Source organism: Cricetulus griseus, chromosome 3 (genome assembly GCF_003668045.3).
Source record: "Cricetulus griseus strain 17A/GY chromosome 3, alternate assembly CriGri-PICRH-1.0, whole genome shotgun sequence".
Classification (NCBI taxonomy): Eukaryota; Metazoa; Chordata; class Mammalia; order Rodentia; family Cricetidae; genus Cricetulus; species Cricetulus griseus.
The window spans coordinates 28,369,900-28,391,712 of NC_048596.1; the positions used below are offsets into that span (position 1 = coordinate 28,369,900).

At 38.7% G+C, this 21,813-nt stretch overlaps 1 protein-coding gene across 5 annotated transcripts in view; it reads left to right on the top strand.

The window, feature by feature from the left end:
• LOC100759343 (renalase) overlaps positions 1-21,813 on the top strand; it is a 273,231-nt gene that overhangs the window by 190,066 nt on the left and 61,352 nt on the right. For all 5 annotated transcript variants that reach the window (XR_003483509.2, XM_027406388.2, XM_027406389.2 and 2 more), the window contains exon 5: positions 834-1,007. Coding sequence is in view for 4 of the 5 variants with exons in the window: in XM_027406388.2 (XP_027262189.1) it covers positions 834-1,007 (174 nt within the window). In the remaining variant the exon portion in view is untranslated. The remainder of the gene's footprint in view (positions 1-833; positions 1,008-21,813) is intronic.

Here is a 21,813-nt window from a genome sequence, read left to right on the forward strand (position 1 = left end):
CACTATTTGTAGTTTTTACTAATGTGCGGGATTATTTTTGTGTTTAAATAATTTTTTGAATACTCTTTCCACCTCTTTGTACTCCTAAAGCTATTTCTCCAAGTTGGAACCAAGGATCCTTGAAGTTTTCTCCTCTAGATAAGGTTACTTCTCAGTGCATGAGACATTTCCAAGTATTCTGTGCCCTAACTGTCTTCCCTAGCCCTGATTTGGCCCTGCTGAAGATGTGTATCCGGGAAGTGTCCCATCACACTGATGACTGGGGTGTGGTCCTCTGCCTAAAACGCTACTACAGTGCGATAATGGGAAGGAAACTGAAAAGCAAATTAAATGGCATAGACATATTGAAGCGGCCATAATTGGTCAAGAATCAGTTTCCTCACATAAAACTTGGAAATAGTATTCAACCTTACAGTATGATGGCTATGATTATGTGAAATGTTATGGGAATAATTAGCAAAAATAGTCACCTCATAGTTAAGTGACAAGTATATAAAATCTGTAATGTTGCCAGACAGTCCACAGCCAGAAAATCATATATGAAGCTAGAGCAGCAACTGAGTGCCAGATTTTGAGAGACTCAATTGGTAGTCTAATGAACTTGAACCTTCATCTTACTAAGTGCAATTGTGCCGGCATTAGTAAACATTCTGAAAGGGAAAAAAACAAAAAACACAAAACAGAACAAAGAACATTTGACATTACCTTTCAGAATCTGTGGTGAGTAACATGGAGCTGCTGGAGACACTTGGGACTTGTTTAAAAGAGCTTTGGATTTGATGACTAGAGGGAAAGATGATATTTTTGAGTTTGTTTTGTTTTTTCTTCCACAGTAATTACTGAATGCCAAAGGCAGCAACTAGCATCTGTGAGCTACTCCTCTCGCTATGCCCTGGGCCTCTTTTATGAAGTAGGCATGAAGATTGATGTCCCATGGGCTGGACGATACATCACCAGTAACCCCTGCGTGCGCTTCATCTCCATTGATAATCAGAAGCGCAGCATAGGTCAGTACTCCCCTTATTTCCCTTAAACACAGGAATGGTGGTGGGTGTAGGCTGAGAAAAATTTTTGTTTAATTGAGTGTTGCCATTCTGAACAGAAGAAGTGTTTAACTCCAAGCCACAGGGGATAAAACTTAATGTCACATTTGCTCAGTCATGAAATACACAGTGAAACCAGGAAGGTTTTTCAGAAGATATTTCACCATGTGATTTGTTTTACTGAGTTCATAAAAATAGTGTCAGAAAGTTAAGATTGCAAAATGGCCTGGGTTCTATTGCTTTAATTTGTATCTGTCTATATGCAAAATGTTTCTCTCATCGTCTGTTTCTTGGTGAGATTCCATTGGGTTATTTGGTTTAGGCTTTTATTAAATTTGGTAATTGCTAACATTCCACCTCCCCAGCTAGATTAAAGGTAAATTTTACCATGCTATGAAACCTATCACTTCTATAATATTTTGAAGTCTATGTACATTTCGTCTTTTTGTTTTGTTTTGTTTTTCGAGACAGGGTTTCTCTGTGTAGCTTTGGAGCCTATCCTGGCACTCACTCTGGAGACCAGGCTGGCCTGGAACTCACAGAGATCCACCTGCCTCTGCCTCCCGAGTGCTGGGATTAAAGGCGTGCGCCACCAACGCCCGGCCATTTCATCTTTTTTAAATGAAGTAAAATTGGTTTGCATGCAATACACCTAAAGTGCCCAGAAAATGTTTCATAAGAACCTTCCTAGGACACAGTTAACTCCACATTTTAAAGATAGTTCTAAAACTTCAATTCGATTTGCAAGACCACCTGTTGTAGAGGCATAGGTATAGGTAGATAGATCTCTGAGAGTTTCAGGCCCACCTGATCTCCATAGCAAGTTCTGGGCCAGCCAGAGCTGCAGAGTAAGACAGGGAAAACACACACACACACACACACACACACACACACACACACACACACACACACACACACGCACACACGGAAGGAAAGAAGAGAGGAGGGAGGGAGGAGGCGGAAGAAGGAAGGAAGGAAGGAAGGAAGGAAGGAAGGAAGGAAGGAAGGAAGGAAGGAAGGAAGGAAGGAAGGAAGGTTGAATCACAAAAAAAAAGATAACCTATTTCAGAAAAGTGTGTGTATGTATATCCATGGGATTCTGGTAATGTCTAAGGTAATGTTTTCATAAATAAACTGTAATGATCTAAGATGATAAAACTCACGAAAGGAATCATGATTGAGTTTGTTGCAGCACTTCACTGTGCAGCGATGCTTTTGTTGGCCCATTAGTTGCAAGTCTTGCCTGATAAAATCACCAACTAGCGTCTCTTGGCTTGCCAGAAGTTTATGATAGGCCTCAGCTGGAGTGTGCTTTCTCTGTGAGAGCACACAATCTTAGAAAAATGTTTCTTTTATAACTTAAAACTCCCCAAGGGTCGAGTTGCTTATGTTAACATGATACCACATCTATATATAATCAGCAGCTATGAAATGCCCTGTAACAGCAATGGACATTAGCTGTGAAATGTAGCAATTTCAACCCTGCACCTGTTTGTTCTGAGAAAAGGAAAATAATCCCTGATCTTTTCAAGTTATATACCATGAATTAGACATTATCTTTTGTGTGTTACTTTATAAGATAGAATATCTATGAGGTTATATATTCAGCTGTATGTAACAAAAAAACATGTTTAAACAGCGTAACATTGTTGGTAATGTCTACTATGGACAAACGATGCATTTCCTAGATTGATCTGTTGGAGACATAGGGTGTTGCTCAGTGGTAGAACATTTATCTAATATATACAAAGATGTAGATCCAAACCTAGCAAAAAATAAAAGAAAGAAATTCGTAGAGCGAAACCTATGCTGCTCAGATACCTGAGAGATCAGCTTAAAAGGAAGAAAGCTGGACTCTGGCTGGTGGCTCTTAAGGTGTCTGGTGGCTCTTAAGGTGTCAGACCATGGTTTTCATATACCACTGTTCTGGGCATGTAGTGAGGCAGAGCATCATAGTATATGTTCTTTCTGATGTGACAATCCTAGCTGGTATGAGTGTGTGTGTGTGTGTGTGTGTGTGTGTGTGTGTGTGTGTGTGTGTGTAGAGACAGAGTCAAAAGTCTCAATATATAGCCCTGGATGTCCTAGTATTCATTTTGCACACCAACCTGGAACTCCATAGATATCTGCCTGCCTTTCCCTCCTAAGTGCTGGAATTAAAGGCTATGTCACCATCCACCTATATTCCAATTTTATATGTATACATTTATGTAGAAGTGGTTGTGGGTTTAGGACATGAAAATGAAAAGGGAACCAGGAGACAGAAAAAAAAACAGGATTTAAGGAAGAGACATGGAGTGTCATACAACATATGAGACATGAAAGGGAAAATACCAGGGACAGAATGGTACAAGTGAAAGGGGAAAGGAGTTAGAAGGGACAGGGAATTAAGCAAAACTAAATATGTATGAAGATGTCATGCTGATGCCTGTTGTTTTGTATGATAGTTCTTAAAGAGAGTGTCTGACAGAGCAAAATTATCCACCTCATAAGAGCAAGATGCTGAAGTAAAGAATGCCAGCATTGGCTGGCTTCTTCATCCTTCTTCTTTTACTTCTCCTGGCTCTCCAGTCTCTTATGTCTTTGCCTCTCAGTAATTCATCTCCAGAAGCATCCTCATAGACGCATCCACAGGTGTTCTACACTAATCTCCTAGTCAGTTCTTATTCCAATGAAACTGAAGTCGATATTAACCATCACAAAGCCCTAATCCCAATGAGATTATATTTGGAGATTCAGTTCAGGTAATAATGATTGCAAGGAGTCCTAAGGGTGGCATCCTAGCCCAACAGGATAATGGCCTTAAGACAGCAAAACAGAAAAGCTTCCCTTCTCTCTATTGCTACTTTCATATACCAAGGTAAAATCTAAGGCAGAGATAGCAGGCACCTGCAGATCAGGAATCAAGCCCTCACCAGGAAGCAAATCAACCAATAACAGAATCAAGGGGTTCTCAGGCTCCAAAACTGAACAAACTCCATTTATGTGAACTACGCAGTCTCCTTAAGGTTTCACATCCATTCCTTTTATTTCCAAGTTCAAGGGCTCAAAGCTAGGGCCTTGTACCTTAGACGCATAGCAACACACGTAGGAAGACTCTCCACGGACTCTGCTCCTTCCAGAGAATCTGTCCAACACTTCTTTAATATACCCATTCTCACTTTTGCATAGCAGACCAGAATTGCCACCTGGACTGATTCCAAACCAGCCAGTTGTGAGACAGATAAGAGTATCATGAGTGTGAGGTGGGGAGAGTATCATATGCCTAAAATCAAATATATCCCTGGAGCTGGTATCACAGTCCTGTTAGCCAGGAGACAGAATAACATAAGGTTTTGTTATAGAGAAAAGAAGAAGGCATGCTGATGGCTGTGTGGCCCTCAGTACTTCCTGTCATCTTCAAGCACAGTTACATCTTATGTAGGAGGGAAAATTCTAAATTTATCATTAAAAGAAAAGAATCACATGTATTCAAAATTTCCTTTGAAAGCCCATAAAACTTCATGATACTTTTGAGAATGGCAAAAATCAGTAAACTTGATTGTGGTGGTTTGAAAGAAAAAGGCCCTCGAAGGGAGTGGCACTTTTAGGAGGTGTGACTTTGTTGGAGTAGTTGTGACCTTGTTGGAGGAAGTGTGTCACCATGGGGGTGCACTTTAATGTCTCCTATGCTCAAGCTACACTCCGTGACACAGTTCACTTCCTGTTGCTTGTGGATCAAGAGGTAGAACTCTCAGTTCCTTTTCCAGCACCATGCCTGCCTGCATGCCCCCTGGCATGAAGATAATGGACTACATCTCTAAACTGTAAGCCACCTCAATTAAATGTTTTCCTTTAGCAGAAAGGTTGAGTCAGGGGAAGAATAGAAGAAAGGATATGTGATAGGTAGGGTTTTAGTTGGGGGGGATGGTAGGGGAGAATGGGAGGGAGAAGGGAACTGAGATTGTCATGTAAAACAATCTTGTTTCTAATTCAAATAAAAATGATTTAGAAAAAAATAAATGTTTTCCTTTATGAGTTGCCATGGTCATGGTGTTTCTTCACATCAATAGAAACCTAAGACATTGACACAACCTTTTGTCACCATTTGAATAGATTTACATTTCCTTGAGCCATATTAGATTAATAACCGGATTGCATGTATAGGAGAGAGGCATGTTTTCAACTGGGAAAGACACAAAAGACAGAAAGAGGCCTCTCTGAACAGATTAAGTTTTCTCTACATTGAGGTGGGAGGGTGTGTGAAAGCACCCACACAATACCAAAACAACAATTTATAAAACTGAATGGATCTGAAAAAAGCAAAACATAGTATCAAGAATGTCTCATGGTTGTCAATTTTTGTGATAATAAACATTTAAATTTCTCTTAATATCAGCAACTACACAATTTTAAGACTGAGGAGCCAAATAAGTTAGAAATCATGTTTGTTCTATGCCTATTGTGGTGGTGTTTCAAGCTGCCAAGAAATACCTACCTTCTTTGTCAACTGTATGAAAATTGATCTTCTCTTGTATATGCATTAATTTGAATAAAGTCTATAGTAATAACTTTTCTCAGCATTCAATCTAACCACCTTCACTTAAGCTGTTTTATTTTTTCTATCAGGGTCCAGAGTACTAAGTGTTTCAAGCTGACTTAACATGATATAAATGCCTTTATAATGTAATCCCATGTGTTTTGGCATACTAACATCTAACTAGGTGAATAAGAGATGTTGTTTCTCTATCCCTACCCTCCCCATGCCTTTGGTGGATTTTCTTGAATGAAGAACTAGTGCCATAATACACACACAAATAATGGAGGGGACATTTGTGTTCTGTCAGGGTAGGCAATGTAAATATAAATAAGATACATAAAATTTACCAGGATTGAGACCATAATACAATCTGTTAATAAGGCTCCAGGGACAGAAGATAAATGACCCAAACAAGATGAAGGTCAAGGCATATTCATTTGGCAAATGTCAGAAACAGATAGTAAGTGCAGAAAGCCACAGCCAGTACCAACTTTCTCTTTAGGGAGAGAAAGGAAGCTCCAAGGTGTACCACACCCAATTTCAAATGCCAACAGGTAGAGTGTGAATCAGTATTCATTCGTGTTCCAAAAAATGTGTCCTATGGGATACTGGTTCCTTGGGTGCTCTTTTTCCAATGAACTTTGTTATCAAATCAGTTTGTTGACAGATTTACCCCTAATTCAAAGACTTCCACAAAATTCCTTATTAAAAGAAATTTCTACAGAAAAGACACCCTCATTTCTTCAAAAATTTTCCAAATGTACTTGATCATGGATCATTTGAAGGTGCATTAAGACTATGAAAACCCTTCAGTACACAGCTAAGAAATCCTGATTTGATGTTATCTTTTGTGCTTCCTATGTGGCAGGAAACTCAGGCCAGATAGGTCTGGTCCTGAAGGCATTCAAATGTTATGGAATTAGAATCTAATATATTATAGGTATAAATAAAAAGGCCTTTATCGTTTTAATAGTTTACATCTTAAATGTCCCGTAAAGGCTAATGCATTTAACAGGCTTAGCCCTCACTTGGGAAGTGATATAAACAAAAGAAGGTGAAGCCTAGTCATGGGGATGTGCACTTGATGGGGACACTGGGACCCCAGTACCTCTTTTTCTCTCTATTTTGTTACCCAGTCATGAGGTGAGCAGCTCCAGCTATGGTGTGCCCCCTGGCCACAAGCCCAAAAGCAAAGAATCAAGCAACCATGGGCCAAAACCTCAAAACCTCTTAGCCAATGTAAACCTCAGATTTTTATTATAATACTATCATCTATGGTATTTGTTGCTATAATGAAAACCTCACTAATTCACTTGAATGATTTTTGAAATTATTTTTAAGGTTAATAGGGGGGATTTGGATATCAAATTAAGATGTAGATTAAAATTCTGGTTCGAAACAGTCTATCAGTGTGCTCTGGCATGAGACTTGTACTTCCTTGTCAAACTATTTTAAAATAACAAACACATGTAAAACTTTACTGACCTAAGTATGACATGTTTATTTCTTGATCCGCCCAAATAAGTGTTGATTGGTGGGTAGCTTTCATCAGAGAACTTCTTCAGGCAATAAACATTTAAGGACATGGAAATGTCAGTCATCTGGTTTGATCCTCATATGTTATACGTCTGTATCAAATTATCACTATGGCCCATAAATAAACACAATTAGTATATGTCAATTAAAATTTTTTAAAAAGTGATGGAAAGATGGTTCAGTGGTTAAAAGCACTGGCTACTCTTCTAGAGAATTCCTAGCACATATATGGAAGCTCACAGCTGCTAACTGCAGTCTCAGGGGATCAGACCAATAAATAATTATGTTAGATCCAAGACCTTAAATGCAGTCACCTTGTGATCAGCTAATAGATTATTCTTGGTTATTCCAAGTGAGTGGACAGTCTGATATGACAGCATAAAATGATATGCTTTGAGACTGAATAGTGTGGAATTACTGGAATCTGCAGAAAATGGAGTCTATTGTAGTCCCCAGATAATGACATGGAGACTTATTCCTAATTATGAAAGCTTGGCCTTTATCTTATACTTGTTCCCAACTAGCTCTTATAACTTAAATTAACCTGTTTTTATTAATCTGTGTTCTACCATGTGGAAAGGTAAAGACCTTTCCTCCATAATGTATGTCCAACTTCCTCAGTGTCTTGCTGGTGTCTCTCAGGTGCCTCAAATTTTTCTCCAGTTCCTCTCTCCTCCTGAAAGTCCTGCCTATTCTCTCCTGCCTAGCAATTAACCATTCAACTCTTTATCAATCCTATCTGAGATGCCTTGGCAAAGATACACCTTCACAGTGTATAGAAAGATTATCTTACAACAGTCTAGAGAAGTTAATTTTTTTATAAATAGAATACAAAAAGATAAAAGAAAAGAGAAAGATAGGAAAAAGGAAAGGGAACAAACCATAATCATAAAAATTTCCATGTTTCTAGTTAAGGTTTCTGCATTAACATCTGAGTTCTCAGAGTAAATAGCAACCCTGCTAAAATAATAGACAGTAACAACTTAAAAAGCTGTATTATAGAAATATCAGGTTTTTGTAAGCTCAATTATAAAACTGATGCTTCCATATAAATTAGGAAAAACATGTTAATTAAGAGAATTCAAGCACTAATTGCAAGTAGGCATTATTATTGTTATGCTGTAGACTATCACAAGATATATATATATATGTATATATATATATATATGGATGATAATATTAAAACTTGGAGTAATGACTTAAAAAGAAAAAGTCATATATTTGAGCATGTAAAACTGTCTATATACACATTCATATATAACATATGTAAGCACCTATGTAAAATGCATGTTGTATATGTACATATGTAAATATTTTAGTGTTTAAAGTACAGCTTATAAAATAATCTCATTTTTATATATTTCCCACATTTAAAAACAAAAACTGTCTTTCATTAGAGAATGAAATAACTCAGCCTATTTTGTAAGGAGAACATTTGCATACAAAGTCAGACTAAACAACAGACCCCTTTTAGCCTCTGGTTGTCCTGTCAATCTGTCCTCAACAGGAGATTACATCTAAAATAACACTTGTCCACCCACTTGCCAAGCAATTCGTTTCAGTGTGATAATTGGTGCCAGGGTTGGAAAGAGAGAATCAGCTAAAGCAACTAAATGTATGCATCAAAAATAGTCTAAAATATGAAGTATATTACTAGGATGTGTGTGTGTGTGTGTGTGTGTGTGTCTGTGTCTTTGTGTCTATGCTGTGGCACACCCACAACACACACACCCACACACACACACACACACACACACACACACACACACACACAGAGAGAGAGAGAGAGAGAGAGAGAGAGAGAGAGAGTTTCTTTCAGCTAGGTTAAAGTCCAAGATTTTTTTAGTTACATACATGTTTTCCATTTTCAAATTATTCAATTAGACAAATATGCACTAATTGAGTTTTGAATGCTTTCTTTGTGCCAGTCACTGCACAAAGAACTGACGATACCAGAGTTCCCAATATAGTTTCATGAAGTGGCCAAATGGAAGGTTCTGAGGGTAAAAGGCACCATTTGTCTTGGTTCACTGAGAATTCTAATAAGTGGAAAGCTATGTAAGGACCTATAAAATATAGAGTGTAAACATTATGGGTTTTTAAAAGAATACTTAGAAGCTTTTGTCATCACATACCAAGTAATTCTTTTAGGTGAGAAAACAAAGGATGAGCCTAAGGGATTTAAGTTTTAAGTTGTTTGTTGTGTAAGTTACTCTGCAACCTTCCCATAACTTCCCCCTGTCTCAAGATGATTCTAATCTGAGCAATTATTTCATATCCTCGCTTCTTTTTTGCTCAAAGGAAGGCTGGTGTAATAAGTTAAAGCCCAGGCAGTTTTTGCAATGTCTTGGCTAAAATTAGGTAGGAATGCTTAAGTGGGCTCCTTTGCAGAATCTCCTGTCAGCTGAAGTAATATGGCTACCCTCACATCTGGGCAAGAACCTTACTTTGAATTAAGATAGAATTCATCCTGTGGAATCTAATACAGAAAGCTCTAGTCGAGGTTTTGGTAATACCTGCAACAGTGTCAGTTTTTAGGAGAGATAGAAACTGAACGATGGCTGTGTCTATAAGACTGGGCTGTTTTGAAAGATCTTCAAGTTAGGTCCTTATTGCACTCTGAACTGAGGCTGTCAGCTCTGTGAGCTGTAAGCCAGGGCTCAAAATAATGTGTGCTGCTCAGCTTCCCAGACAAGAGCCTGGTTTTCATCATTCTGGAGGCATCTCAAAACCTTTGCAAGTTGAGAACTGTATTGTAGAATTGTGTAAAACTCAGACAGCTTGTGAGCCTCAGGTCCTGGGAAATAGCAAAGGCTTCAGCTGGATGAAAGCTTGACAAGTCTTCATTGTGGTCCATTTTTATCTGTGACCATGACAACACTATTCAGAAGGTAGGGAATCAATCCTTTACCTAGATGCCCTTCAGAAAACAATTTCATCACTTCCCTTACTGTCAAGAATTTCTCCTCAGATCAGTCTAAATGTCTCATGGGCTAAGAGCATGCTGCTCTCACCAAAATTAGAGGTTCTGTCCTTCAGTGCAAATATGAACCATCTCTCATCATACATGCTAATATTCACTAGTCCTTCTTATCTTGATCAATACTGAAAATAAGAGGTAGACATTATCAGCATTGGGATCATAGGGTTGAGTACCCAGTGCTTAGCAAATATTTTCTGAGACAGACATATCTCATATGCAGGTCTGAAGAGCCCTTGCTTGGCCCTGAAATAATACTTGAGAATGTGTAACTTAGCACTAGTCATCCACTTATCTGGCCAGGAAAAGAAATGGCTGGGCAGTGAATTGTTTATCCCTAAGGCAAACAAGGAACCTGCTATTGTTACCCTTAAATTATAGAAATGAATGAACTCTCCATTAAATTGCTAGATCTGAAGGCCACTGAAGAAGACATATGAATCTCTGGCAGAAGTGAATAAAGCTTCCTTTTAGGGACTAGAATATTTAGTGACTAGAATACTGGCACTACTGGACTATGAGGTATTACCAGTGAGATCTGGAAGTTTTATTGAAGCTTTTTCTCAGAGAGGTATTCTCAATAAGCATTTTCCCAAGGTCCCTGAGGAATACACATCTGCTTCCAATGGTGCCCTGTAACATAGACTTTAATTTACAAAGTTACACTTCAAAGAATCCTGCTGTTCTCTTTGTGAAAGATATTTCTTTTTAATATTTGGTTGAAAAAACAACTGTGCTCCAGCTGAGATTGTTAACTTAGAAAATATGTGATAAACTCACTAAAGTTGACATTTCCCTGCTTTACTTTAGCAGTTTTCTGTTGGAATATCAAAATCATATTAAAATGTTATCCTGGATAGTGTCTTAGTTACTGTTCCACTGCTATGAAGAGACACCACCACTAAGGCAAATCTTATAGAAGAAAGCATTTAATTGAGGGCTTGCTTACAATTTTAGAGTGTTAGTCCGTGAAGATCATGGTGGAAGACAGACAGTCATGGTGCTGGAGCAGTAGTTGAGAGATTTCCATCCTAATTCTCAAGCAGTAGGGAGAGGAGAGGGGAGAGAGAGACAGAAACAGAGACTAGAGCTGGAATGGTCTTTTGATCCTCAAAGCCCACTCCCATGACACTCGTCCTCCAAGAAGGCCACACCACCTATTCCTTACCCAACAGTTCACCAAATGGGGACTAAGCATTCAAATATGTAGGCCTCTGGGTACCATTCTCATTCAAACCTCTACAGATAGTAATCCTTTACAAATGAGTTCATGTTTAATCCAGTGTTGGTAGGTGAACTCTTTATTGTCTAATTCATAAGTGGTCAAGTACCAGTGTTACAAAGCATAGTGCAATGGTCTTTGCAATATACAATCCTACCTTTAGGTTGTAATTCAGCATTTACTCTAGAGTAAAATCAGTTCAATGCCAGCATCTTCATGTGACTCAACTAAGAGCTCTGCAACCCTGTTTCCTGAGTTTCAGAGTGCTGTATTAAAAGTATATTGTCTCTCTAAAATGTTATAAGGGTTGAATAAAATACTATATACAAGTCCCCTGGTACAGCACCAGAAATGTTCATAGTAAATGCTATTTTTATAATGTCATAAACAATGTATTTATGCTATTAGTCTATCATTTATATAAGCATACTCATTGTAGAATGAGACAAAATAGTAAAGCAGCCATACTATAGAAACTAGGCAGTGGTGGCACACACCTTTAATCCCAGGACTCACAATTAAGAGGTAGACAGATCACTGTTCAATTTATCCAGTCCTGAAAGAAACAGCTCACACAATCCCAGCACTAGGGAGGTGGAGACAGGAGTGATATGGCTGGGCAGAGAAAGGAATATAAGGAGGAGGAGACAGGAACTCAGAGCTTTTGCCCCTGAGATTTGTGGAGACATGGTTGCCATTTCAGATTGGTAGAGGTAAGATCTACTGGCTTGGCTACTTTGCTTCTCTGATCTTCAGTGGCTTTAATAAGTTATAAACAATATACCACTACAGGGTTCTTGCTGTTTATGGAAGCTCAGATCCCTTTTCAGTAAGACCAGCTTTTAAGATGATGAGAAAAGGACACCATCTGATGAAAACTGACTCCAAAGATTAAGACTATTTCAAGAGCAAGTGCCAAGTCTCACTACTTGGAGTCCCTCCACAGGAAATCACTTCACTAAGTTTTATAAAAGCTTTATATCACTTAGCATTTTTAACTGTCCAGAATCACTAGTCCATCTTTTTGCCACTTTTAACAGTATTGATTCAATTCAGCCTAAAGAGTTTTTACGTTATTACTGATGACTTTCTTGTTATTAAGTGAGTGGAGAAGATTTGGTGTACTCTCTGAGATCCTGTGCAGACCTTTGTATTTTTAATGGTGGTGAATCTCCCTTTAGACTTCATGTATGTGCTCACTTATATAATTAAAGTGATTCACATGTACTATATAGGATGTTGAATTCCCTGCATAATATGAATGAATATTAAACATAAGAATCTGTTGAAATACCATTAATATTTATAACTGATCTGTGAGACTAAGGGAATTCTTTAGTATAATATATTTCAAATTCATAGTTTTAATAATGTAGCATCCTTGAAATTAAAATATAGATTCTTACTCACTGAAATGTGTTTCTATTCTACGTATTACTAGTGAATCATTTGCTGCTGTTGTTTCATGTCCTTACCCTACTTAGCAGGGTCAGGAAGGTCATTTGAAACCTGAGGTCAATTGAGCCTAATTCTCTGTTTTATTAAAATCAAAATTACTGTTTGTTTCCTTTTCCCCTTATTTTCATAATAGTGGCTTCTCAGGGTTGAAGAATTTTTTTCTTTGATTCATGCCCAAGTACCCAGATATAATCTTTAATACGTTTTAAGTCAAAATGTAAGAGGGAGGATAATCCCATCCATCCTATTAGAAAAGGAGATAAGAACGTCCACCCTGGCCTGGGTTGATTTCCTCTGCAAAGGGGGACAGGGACATCAGAGCACTAGCTTAAATATATCACCATCTGATTGGCCTCAGATTTTAAAATTCAAAATTTTATGACATCAAAGCAAAATCTTCACTGTAATGAATCAAATGAACTAAAGCAAATCTTTTGGTCAACTCTATCCAAGAGCTATATGTCATCCTTTTGCAGAGTCCTTTTGAACAGTGAAAGATCTAAAGCCGAGCCCAACCATGAAACTAATACAGTGACACCATGCTATTCTCGGAGGCAAACCAGTTCACTGACTCAAGGAGGAAATCTTGCCTGATTCAGGAAAAGAAACAGAACAATCATAACATGACTTACCACACAAAATTCCATATAGGACATAGTGCTGAGTAGGACAGAATATCACTGCACAATGAGAGGTGACTTCATAGCATCGCTAAGTATTGAGGAAGATGGAGCATTTTAGTTGACTGTCATCATAGAAAACCTGGGCTTTTGTACACACTGTGAAAAGAGAACCCCAGCTAATTAGAGCCTAAAATCCAAAAGTGAGCTCGAATAAGCCCTCTGCCCTAGGGACCTGAGAAGGTCCAGTTAAAAGACTATTGCAAACTTCTTGTTTTTCCTTTTGGCAGCGCAAGTAAAAGCTGTAACGGGCTGAAAATCTCCTGTTGTCCCAGGATAAATAGATGTTTTCATAAAGCTTGGGAGGTCTTAGCCAAAGTACAAAACTTCTCTTAAACAGACCCAGAAATGTATACAATCTGACTAAATGTGGTTTTTTAAAAAATGAGCAGAATCTATGGAAGTTTTCAAGGAATTGATCCTAGAAAAAAATATTCCAGCCATGGACAAAGGTAGAAATTATAAATATTTCTGAAAATTGCTTTATTTTTATTTTAAGACCCCCAACTGTTCTTCCATGCTACCTACAAACAGCCCTATACTTGGTCCCTTTCCAGTCTTTAATTCTAGCACTTGGAAGGCAGAGGCAGGTGGAGCTCTGTGAGTTTGGGGCAAGCCTGATCTACAGAGCTAGTTCCAGGACAGCCAAGACTATACAAAGAAACCCTGTCTTGAGAAATAAAAAGGAGGGGGGGGGGGAGTTGAGCACAAAGATGCAGTCTTCACACCGTCTTGACTTCCCTGCCAGTGTCCCTTGGAATGTGAGTCAAAGTAAGCCCTTCTTCCCTTCAGTTTGTTTTGTTGGGATATTTTATCACAGCTACAGAGGGTAGCTAGGATAATAATATATGTGTACCTATGATTCAGCCTTGCATCCACTTATAGTGACTTGAGTTGATGCTTTACATCCAGTATGTTCTCCATAGCATGTGAGTCAACTTCTAGTTAATTATGAAATTCAAAGAATGAGAGAGAAAAACAAAAAGATGCTACTTGGTTATCTCAGATATGAAGTATAAAAGTCATTCCTTGAGGTCCATTCTTCCTCAAAATACATCTTTTTTCTCCATTTTTTATTTAAATTAGAAACAAGATTGTTTTACATGTTAATACCGGTTTCCTCTCCCGCCCCTCCTCCCCTTCCCCTGACTAACACCCTACCTATCCCATACCCTTTCTGCTCCCCAAGGGGGGAGTGAGTCTTCCATGGGGGTTCTTCAGAGTCTGTCATATCCTTTGGTATAGAACCTAGACCCTCCCCCATGTGTCTAGGCTCAGGGAGTATCCCTCTATATGGAATGGGCTCCCAAAGTCCATTCCTATGCTAGGGATAAGTACTGATCTACTACAAGAGGCCCCATAGATTTCTGAGGCCTCCTCACTGACACCCACATTCATGGGGTCTGGATCAGTTCCATGCTGGTTTCCCAATGATCAGTCTGGGAGCCAAGAGCTCCCACTTGTTCAGGTCAGCTGTTCCTGTTGTTTCACCAGCCTGGTCTTGTCCACTTTGCTCATCACTCCTCCTTCTCTGCAACTGGATTCCAGTTCAATTCAGTGTTTAGCTGTGGATATCTGCTCCTACTTCCATCAGTTGCTGGGTGAAGGCTCTAGGATGGCATATAAGTCAGTCATCCATCTCATTATCAGGGGAGGGAATTTAAGGTAGCCTCTCCACTGTTGCTTAGATGCTAAGTTAGTGTCATCCTTGTAGATCTCTGTACATTTCCCTAGTGCCCGAATTCTCTGTAAACCTATACTGGCTCCCTCTCTGATCTATTTGCTCTCCTCTGTTCTTCCCCCTACACAACCTTCCTGCTCCCTCATGTCCTCCTCACTCCTCCTCTTCTCCCCTTCTAAAAGATTACCAGCCTACAATCCACACCACTAGAGAAGTTAGGCAACAAGGAGGACTCTAAGAGAGACATATATGGTCCCCCGGAGAAGGGGAAAGTGACAAGATCTCCAAATTGGGAGCATGTGGGGAGGGGAGAGGGAGCTAGGAAAATACATCATTTTTAAAGTTGTGTTGTTACGATAAATCTTTCTGCCAAAATCCGCCTGAGCCCCACCGCCCCACCGCCACGTGTGAGCTTTACGCCAGCCACCTGCCTGAGTTAGGCCCAAATGAATACACAGACAGACTTGTATTAGTTATAAAGCTGCTTGGCCAATGACTGGGAGTCTCATCTGTTAGCTCAGTCTCAATTATCATAAACCTATATATTTTATAAGACTTATCTTATCGGATGCCTTATTGGCGTCCCTCCTAGCTGGCGGATCACATCGTGCCACTGGAACAGGAGCCGAGGGGAAAAGAGGGCCCTTCCTGTTTCTCCTTTGCTTAAATATGAGTCTCCTTGCTATGTCACTTCCTGCCTGGATCAGCACTTCTCTACTACATTTCCCAGAATCCTCTTTGACTCCTAGTCCTGTCTACTTGCTGTCTCATTGGCCAAACAGTATTTTATTTAACAATGAAAAAGATAAACATACACAGAAGTACTTCCCCCATCATTGTGTGCTTGAATACTAGTCAGAGTAATTGATGGGCATTTCCCAAAATTTTAAAATTATACAAAGGCCTTGGGAGTTAGAACCCTGAGTGAGGTTTATGTATTCTGATAGAGGCTGGGCGAAACTGCTCCAGCTGGTTCTCTGCCACTGAAATATAAGCCCAGAAAATTGGGGTGAGTGGAAGTAAGAAGCAGATAATTCAACCACTTTCATCAGTCTTGGCCTAGGTGGAAAGCACTTTTCTCCTCCTCATAGTCCACTGATCAAAAGATGGCTCCAACTTACTACCAAATAGAGGGAACTGCGCCTAGAACATGGGATTGTTTAATAAAGTTTGCATCTTCTGGAAGATGCAAAAATTAGTCTAAAGATACTTCCAAGTCTTAAACAAAATTGGCTATTAGAGGGTACTGTAAACCCATATATTGGCTTAGTATTGGTTATATATTAGATTATTAGTGTCTTACTCTCACAAAACTCTCATATCCTTTTCTACAAAGACCTTTAATATAATAGAGCAAAATTATCATTTTAAATTTTATTCCATGTTATGACCATGGTTTATTATGTGGGCTATAACAATCTAATTATTTTTTAAAGAATTATATGTCATTTTTTAAGTTAAACATCAGCATCCATAAGCCATTAGAGAAATTCTCTTTATAAGAATAGGAATCTGTGTGGGTTTTTGTTGTTGTTGTTGTTTTTGTTGTTGAGTTTTTTGTTTTGTTTTGTTTTTTGACATGGTTTCTCTGTGTAGCTTTGGAGCCTATCCTGGCACTCACTATGTAGATCAGGCTGGCCTCGAACTCACAGAGATCTGCCTGCCTCTGCCTCACAAGTGCTGGGATTAAAGATGTACACAGCCACTGCCCAGCTATGTTTGTGTTCTTTTAGTGACACACTTCCTATAACAAGGCTATACCCACCAGGTTGTGGTGACGCATGCCTTTAAGCCCAGCACTCGGGAGGCAGAGGGAGGCAGATCTCTGTTAGTTCAAGACCAGCCTGGTCTACAAGAGCTAGTTCCAGGACAACCTCCAAAGCCACAGAGAAAACCTGTCTCAAAACCACCCCACACACACACAAAAAAAAAATAAGGTTATACCCAACAAAGCCACACTCCTACTTGCAATGAGCTCATGGGGGCTAGTTACATTCAAATTACCAAAAAACCACAGACACCAATGTTCTTTCTAATTTCACTTGCTCCCTCCACCCTTCCCTCAGATTTAGAATTCATCACACATATATGCTTATTGAGTCTTTATTACTCTGTGGCTATAGGCTGGACCTTGTTCTGGGTGTCTAAGTGCAAAAGATAGCCAAGATTCTATACTGCTAGTGCTTATATTTAACAAGGAACATTTGGGTATATCCCTATTTAGAGATTTAAAAACTCAAATTCCATGTAAACCTAATCCTAATAATATCCCATCTGATTTTCCCTTTTATTTTGATAGAATTTTGAGAATATATATTTTAAATTCTATACAATGAAATGTTTGTGGAATCAAAGTAACAATGTCTCAATGAAGCATTCTCTTTTTGAAAAACACAAAGATGGAGGAGATTCCTCTGTTGTTAAGATGCTTGCCTTGAAAGTATGAAGACCTGAGTTTGATCCCCAGAAACCACCTTTAGAAAAACTATTTGTATGTGGTTGTATGCACTTGTAATCCTAGTGCTGAGTCTACATGGAAAGGCAAATCCTAGTTTCTGGCCCCTTGAGACCCTGTCTCAAAATTTCAAGGTTGAGAGTACCTAAGGAATAACACCAATGCTGGCATCTGGACCCCACATGCCTGCACACAGACTCATGTGCCCAAGCACAACACACACACACACACACACACACACACACACACACACACACACACTTACACAGAGAGAGAGAGATGTTGCTCACTCTTTATTCATAGTCATTATCTTATTAGAATTAGTCTCTGAACCAATCAGCGTGCTAAGCTTTTTAGATGCTTTATTTCATTTAATCCTTATAACAGCTCTATTATTATTATTATTATTATTATTATTATTATTATTATTATTATTATTATTGAGAAAGCTAAAGTAAAGAAATAAAGTTAAAACACTACATCAGCTTGAGCTTTGTCTCCAGTATATTCTTTTCTGGTAAAGATAAAAATTTTGTCCCATAGTACCTAATGAAAACTCCCCATGGAGGCTTAATGCCCCACCACCTACCCTATAGCATACTGAGATTAACTAAAATATAGAAACTGGACACTTCTCTTTAATATTTCTCTAATCTCTATTTTCTATCATTTGTTTAATGAAAATGTGAATTTTAAAGCTCATTCCCTAAATGATCAATGTATGACACTGTCTTAGTTAGGGTTTCTATTGTTGTGAAGAGACACCATGATTATGGCAACTCTTATAAAGGAAAACATTTAATTGAGGTGATGGCTTACAGTTTCAGAGGTTTAATCCATTATCATCATGGCGGGACATGCTGGCATGCAGGCAGACATGTTACTGGAGAAATCTACACCTTACAGGAAAACGGAAGTCATTTAAGACACTGAGTGGTATCCTGAGCATGGAAGCCTCAAAGCCCACTCCACCAGTGACATACTTCCTCTAATAAGGCCATACCCACTCCAACAAGCCACACCTCACTACGTGCTTAAGAGGGCTAATTACATTCAAACTACCAAACCACCACAGACACCAGTTTTCTTTGTAATCACTTGCTCCTTCCACCCTTCTCTCAGATTTGGGTTCATCAAATACTCAGTACACACCTCTGTTACTACCGTCTTATCCCAGTCTCATCACCATCCCAGAATGGAGAGCCCTGGAAATGAAGATTCTAGAAGCCTAAGTTCTCCTATGAATTACACTGGGCTTCATGACACAAATCATGAAAAGAATTTGTTATTCAAACTCTCAAGAGGCCCAGAATTCCCTCACACAAAACCACTTAAACCTTAATATATATGACGTAGAGTAATATTTTTAGAAGTAAATTTGAATTTACCTGTGTAAATCTTCAAAAATTAAACGGTCCCCAATCCTGTGTGTACTAATTAAGTTATTGTTTTTATGCATGGCTTTACATAGAACTGTGATACTTGTGAATTTTTTATTAATTTTAGCACATAAATCAAGTATCTATAGTTTATCAACAACTATCCTAGGTAATTAAAGTGCTGGAAATAAACCAAGGACTGCAGAAATAATGTAGTGCTTTTCCCACCATACTGCAAAGTAGTTCATTTGATCTCAGAAGTGTTCTTCAGGTTAAGATGAAAGCCACAAGGAAAACTCAAGGACTGAGAGAGCTTAGATGAAAGCATTTTCATCATGTTGTCCCCATGGACCAGAAGTCTCCACCCTGGGGACATCATAGAGCAGTCAGAAAAAAGATAAGTTTCCCTGCTCAAAACTGTCATCACAGATGGAGCCTCATTAAACTTGTGTGTGTGTGTGTGTGTGTGTGTGTGTGTGTGTGTGTGTGTGTGTGTGTGTGTGTCGCGTGCGCGATAGTGCATATGCATTTCACTGGCATAGATGTTATATGGTACTGAGTTACATAAAACATTTTCATAAAAGTATACAATATGCTTTGTGCTTATCCTCCTGTACTTCATCACCTCCCCTTTTCTTAATATCCATGCCTCTTAGTCCCCCTTATTCCCTAGACAGTTTCAATTCTACTTTATTGCAATATTACATATACTGTTTTATGTATCTATATAAAATCCAAGACCAACAAGAGAAAGCATGAAACATCTGTCCTTCTGAGGCTGACTCGATTTACTTAATATGATTATCCCTGGTTGCATCTATTTTCCTACAAATATCTCTTTATTACTGAAAATAATCCACATGTCTACTAACAGAGCAATAGATAAAGAAACTGCAGACCTCATTTCAGAGACTTCTAGAAAGTTAGAGCCGAAGGCATCTTAAGAGACTGGGCTGCTTTTTAAATCCCTTTACTTTACACATGAAGAAAATGAGGCCCAGAAGAGGAAGTCTCAGGCTTCCTCAAGAAAACCTTCAGATCTAATACAATGTGCTAAAAAACATAAATAAAAATCAGACCAAGAGGGGATGTTACTGGAGATTACAGGGTCTCTTCAAGAGCGGGCCATTAGTCTCACAGATGAAAGAAGTTGAAATTGCCTTAGAAGGAAACTCAAGGATAATTTTATTGGAATGTGAGAGAGAAAACAATGTGACAAACTAGGTCTCTCAGCAGCTACTGGGAGGAGAAAAGTGGACAAGGGGAAAGGAGAAAGCAGTGCTGCCAGGGATAGAGGAGACAATCAGACCCAGCAGTGAACATCTGGGCGGTGCAGAGACCTGTGATCTCAAGAGAGAGAATGTCTAGCATGTCAGGACCAGTAGGTGTAGGACTTTGGCCATGTCTAAAAAGGGAGACACAATGAGGGAAAGGAAAAGGTTATGCTTTCTATAGTAGAAAACAAAAAACGTCCAAGCTTAGCAGTGAGTTCTGTAAGCAACTATTGAATGCCTTGATCTTATATCTTATATCATGGGTGTCATGTGACACTACCCCTGAGGTGATGTGAACAAAAGTCTACTCACCAAAGATAAGGGAAAATGTCAAATCAAAGTAAGGATGCCACTAAAGTCCAACTGGGTGGACCAATGAGTTTCATTTAGGGTTACTTAAGGAAATGGGTAAAATGTTACTTAAGGAGCAGAAATGGTTCAAGGCAGTTGTGTCACCAAAAGCCTTCCCCAGAATAGGTGACAGCTCACAAGAGCTGTAGCTCACAACTTGCAGGTAGTTCAACAGGTTATAAAGTGTCTCCTCCAGGCAGCTCAGTCTATCTGAGCCTCTGCTGGACAACTCAGCTGATTTGAGGGTGCCTCTCATCAGTCCTGACTGCCTGCATGGTGTATCTGATCAGTTTCAGGGACTTCCTGAAGTTTTTGAATTGTTTGCTTTCTGATTTTTAAGAAACTTCCTACAGAATGGAATGAATAAATGTTCTGTTCCCTTTAGAACATTTTGGGTCTTAAAGAACTTCCCCCTGAGATAGAATGTTTTATCTCCAACAAATTGCTACTCAGCAATAGAGCTTGCAGATGTCCAGTTATCTGTAGAAAATCATCCCCAGTGTTCCAACCCAGCCCCTATATCCATTCTCCTGCTCCTTTACCACACCTTTCTCCAGCACTCACAGATGTAATGGAAATAGTATGTTTATTATTCCAGGAGGCTGAATTACCGGAGAATGTTGCCATTTACTTTTTTAGCTGGTTACACTCTCTGTGGATCTTTTTCCATTATTTACTGTAAAATTGTTTCCCAATTTTGTGTACATTTTCTTACATGAGCACTTCAGGAAAACTTCTTCTCAAACTGGAAGTCTGAACTTTATTTCATTTCATCGTGTGGGGTTTTCCAACATGTTTATAGTTAACCAAATGCCCATCAGAATGATTGCCGTATACAGAGCTGTTTAGAGGATATCCATGTGCCTTGTTAAACATAATCTATCCAAACATATGTAGCTTTGGATAACAAATATACATGTGCCTTAGTTTAAAAACTCCCCTTGTGGAAGCCTTTATTTAAATTGGCCAGTGCATACATCTACAGATTTGTTAGTGTTTGCTGACCTAGAATAAACAAGTTAAAGATCCTTAAAAAAAATTTTTACAGAAGAGAAATTAGTAGGTATGCTAGCTTTTGGAATATATATATATTCCATGGATATATTTTGGAATATATATATATATATATATATATATATATATATATATATCCATGTAGCAACAGTTAATGAAAAAGAGGCCATGAATTTGAAAGACAGCAAACTTGGTAGGGTTTGGAGAGATGAAAAGGAAGT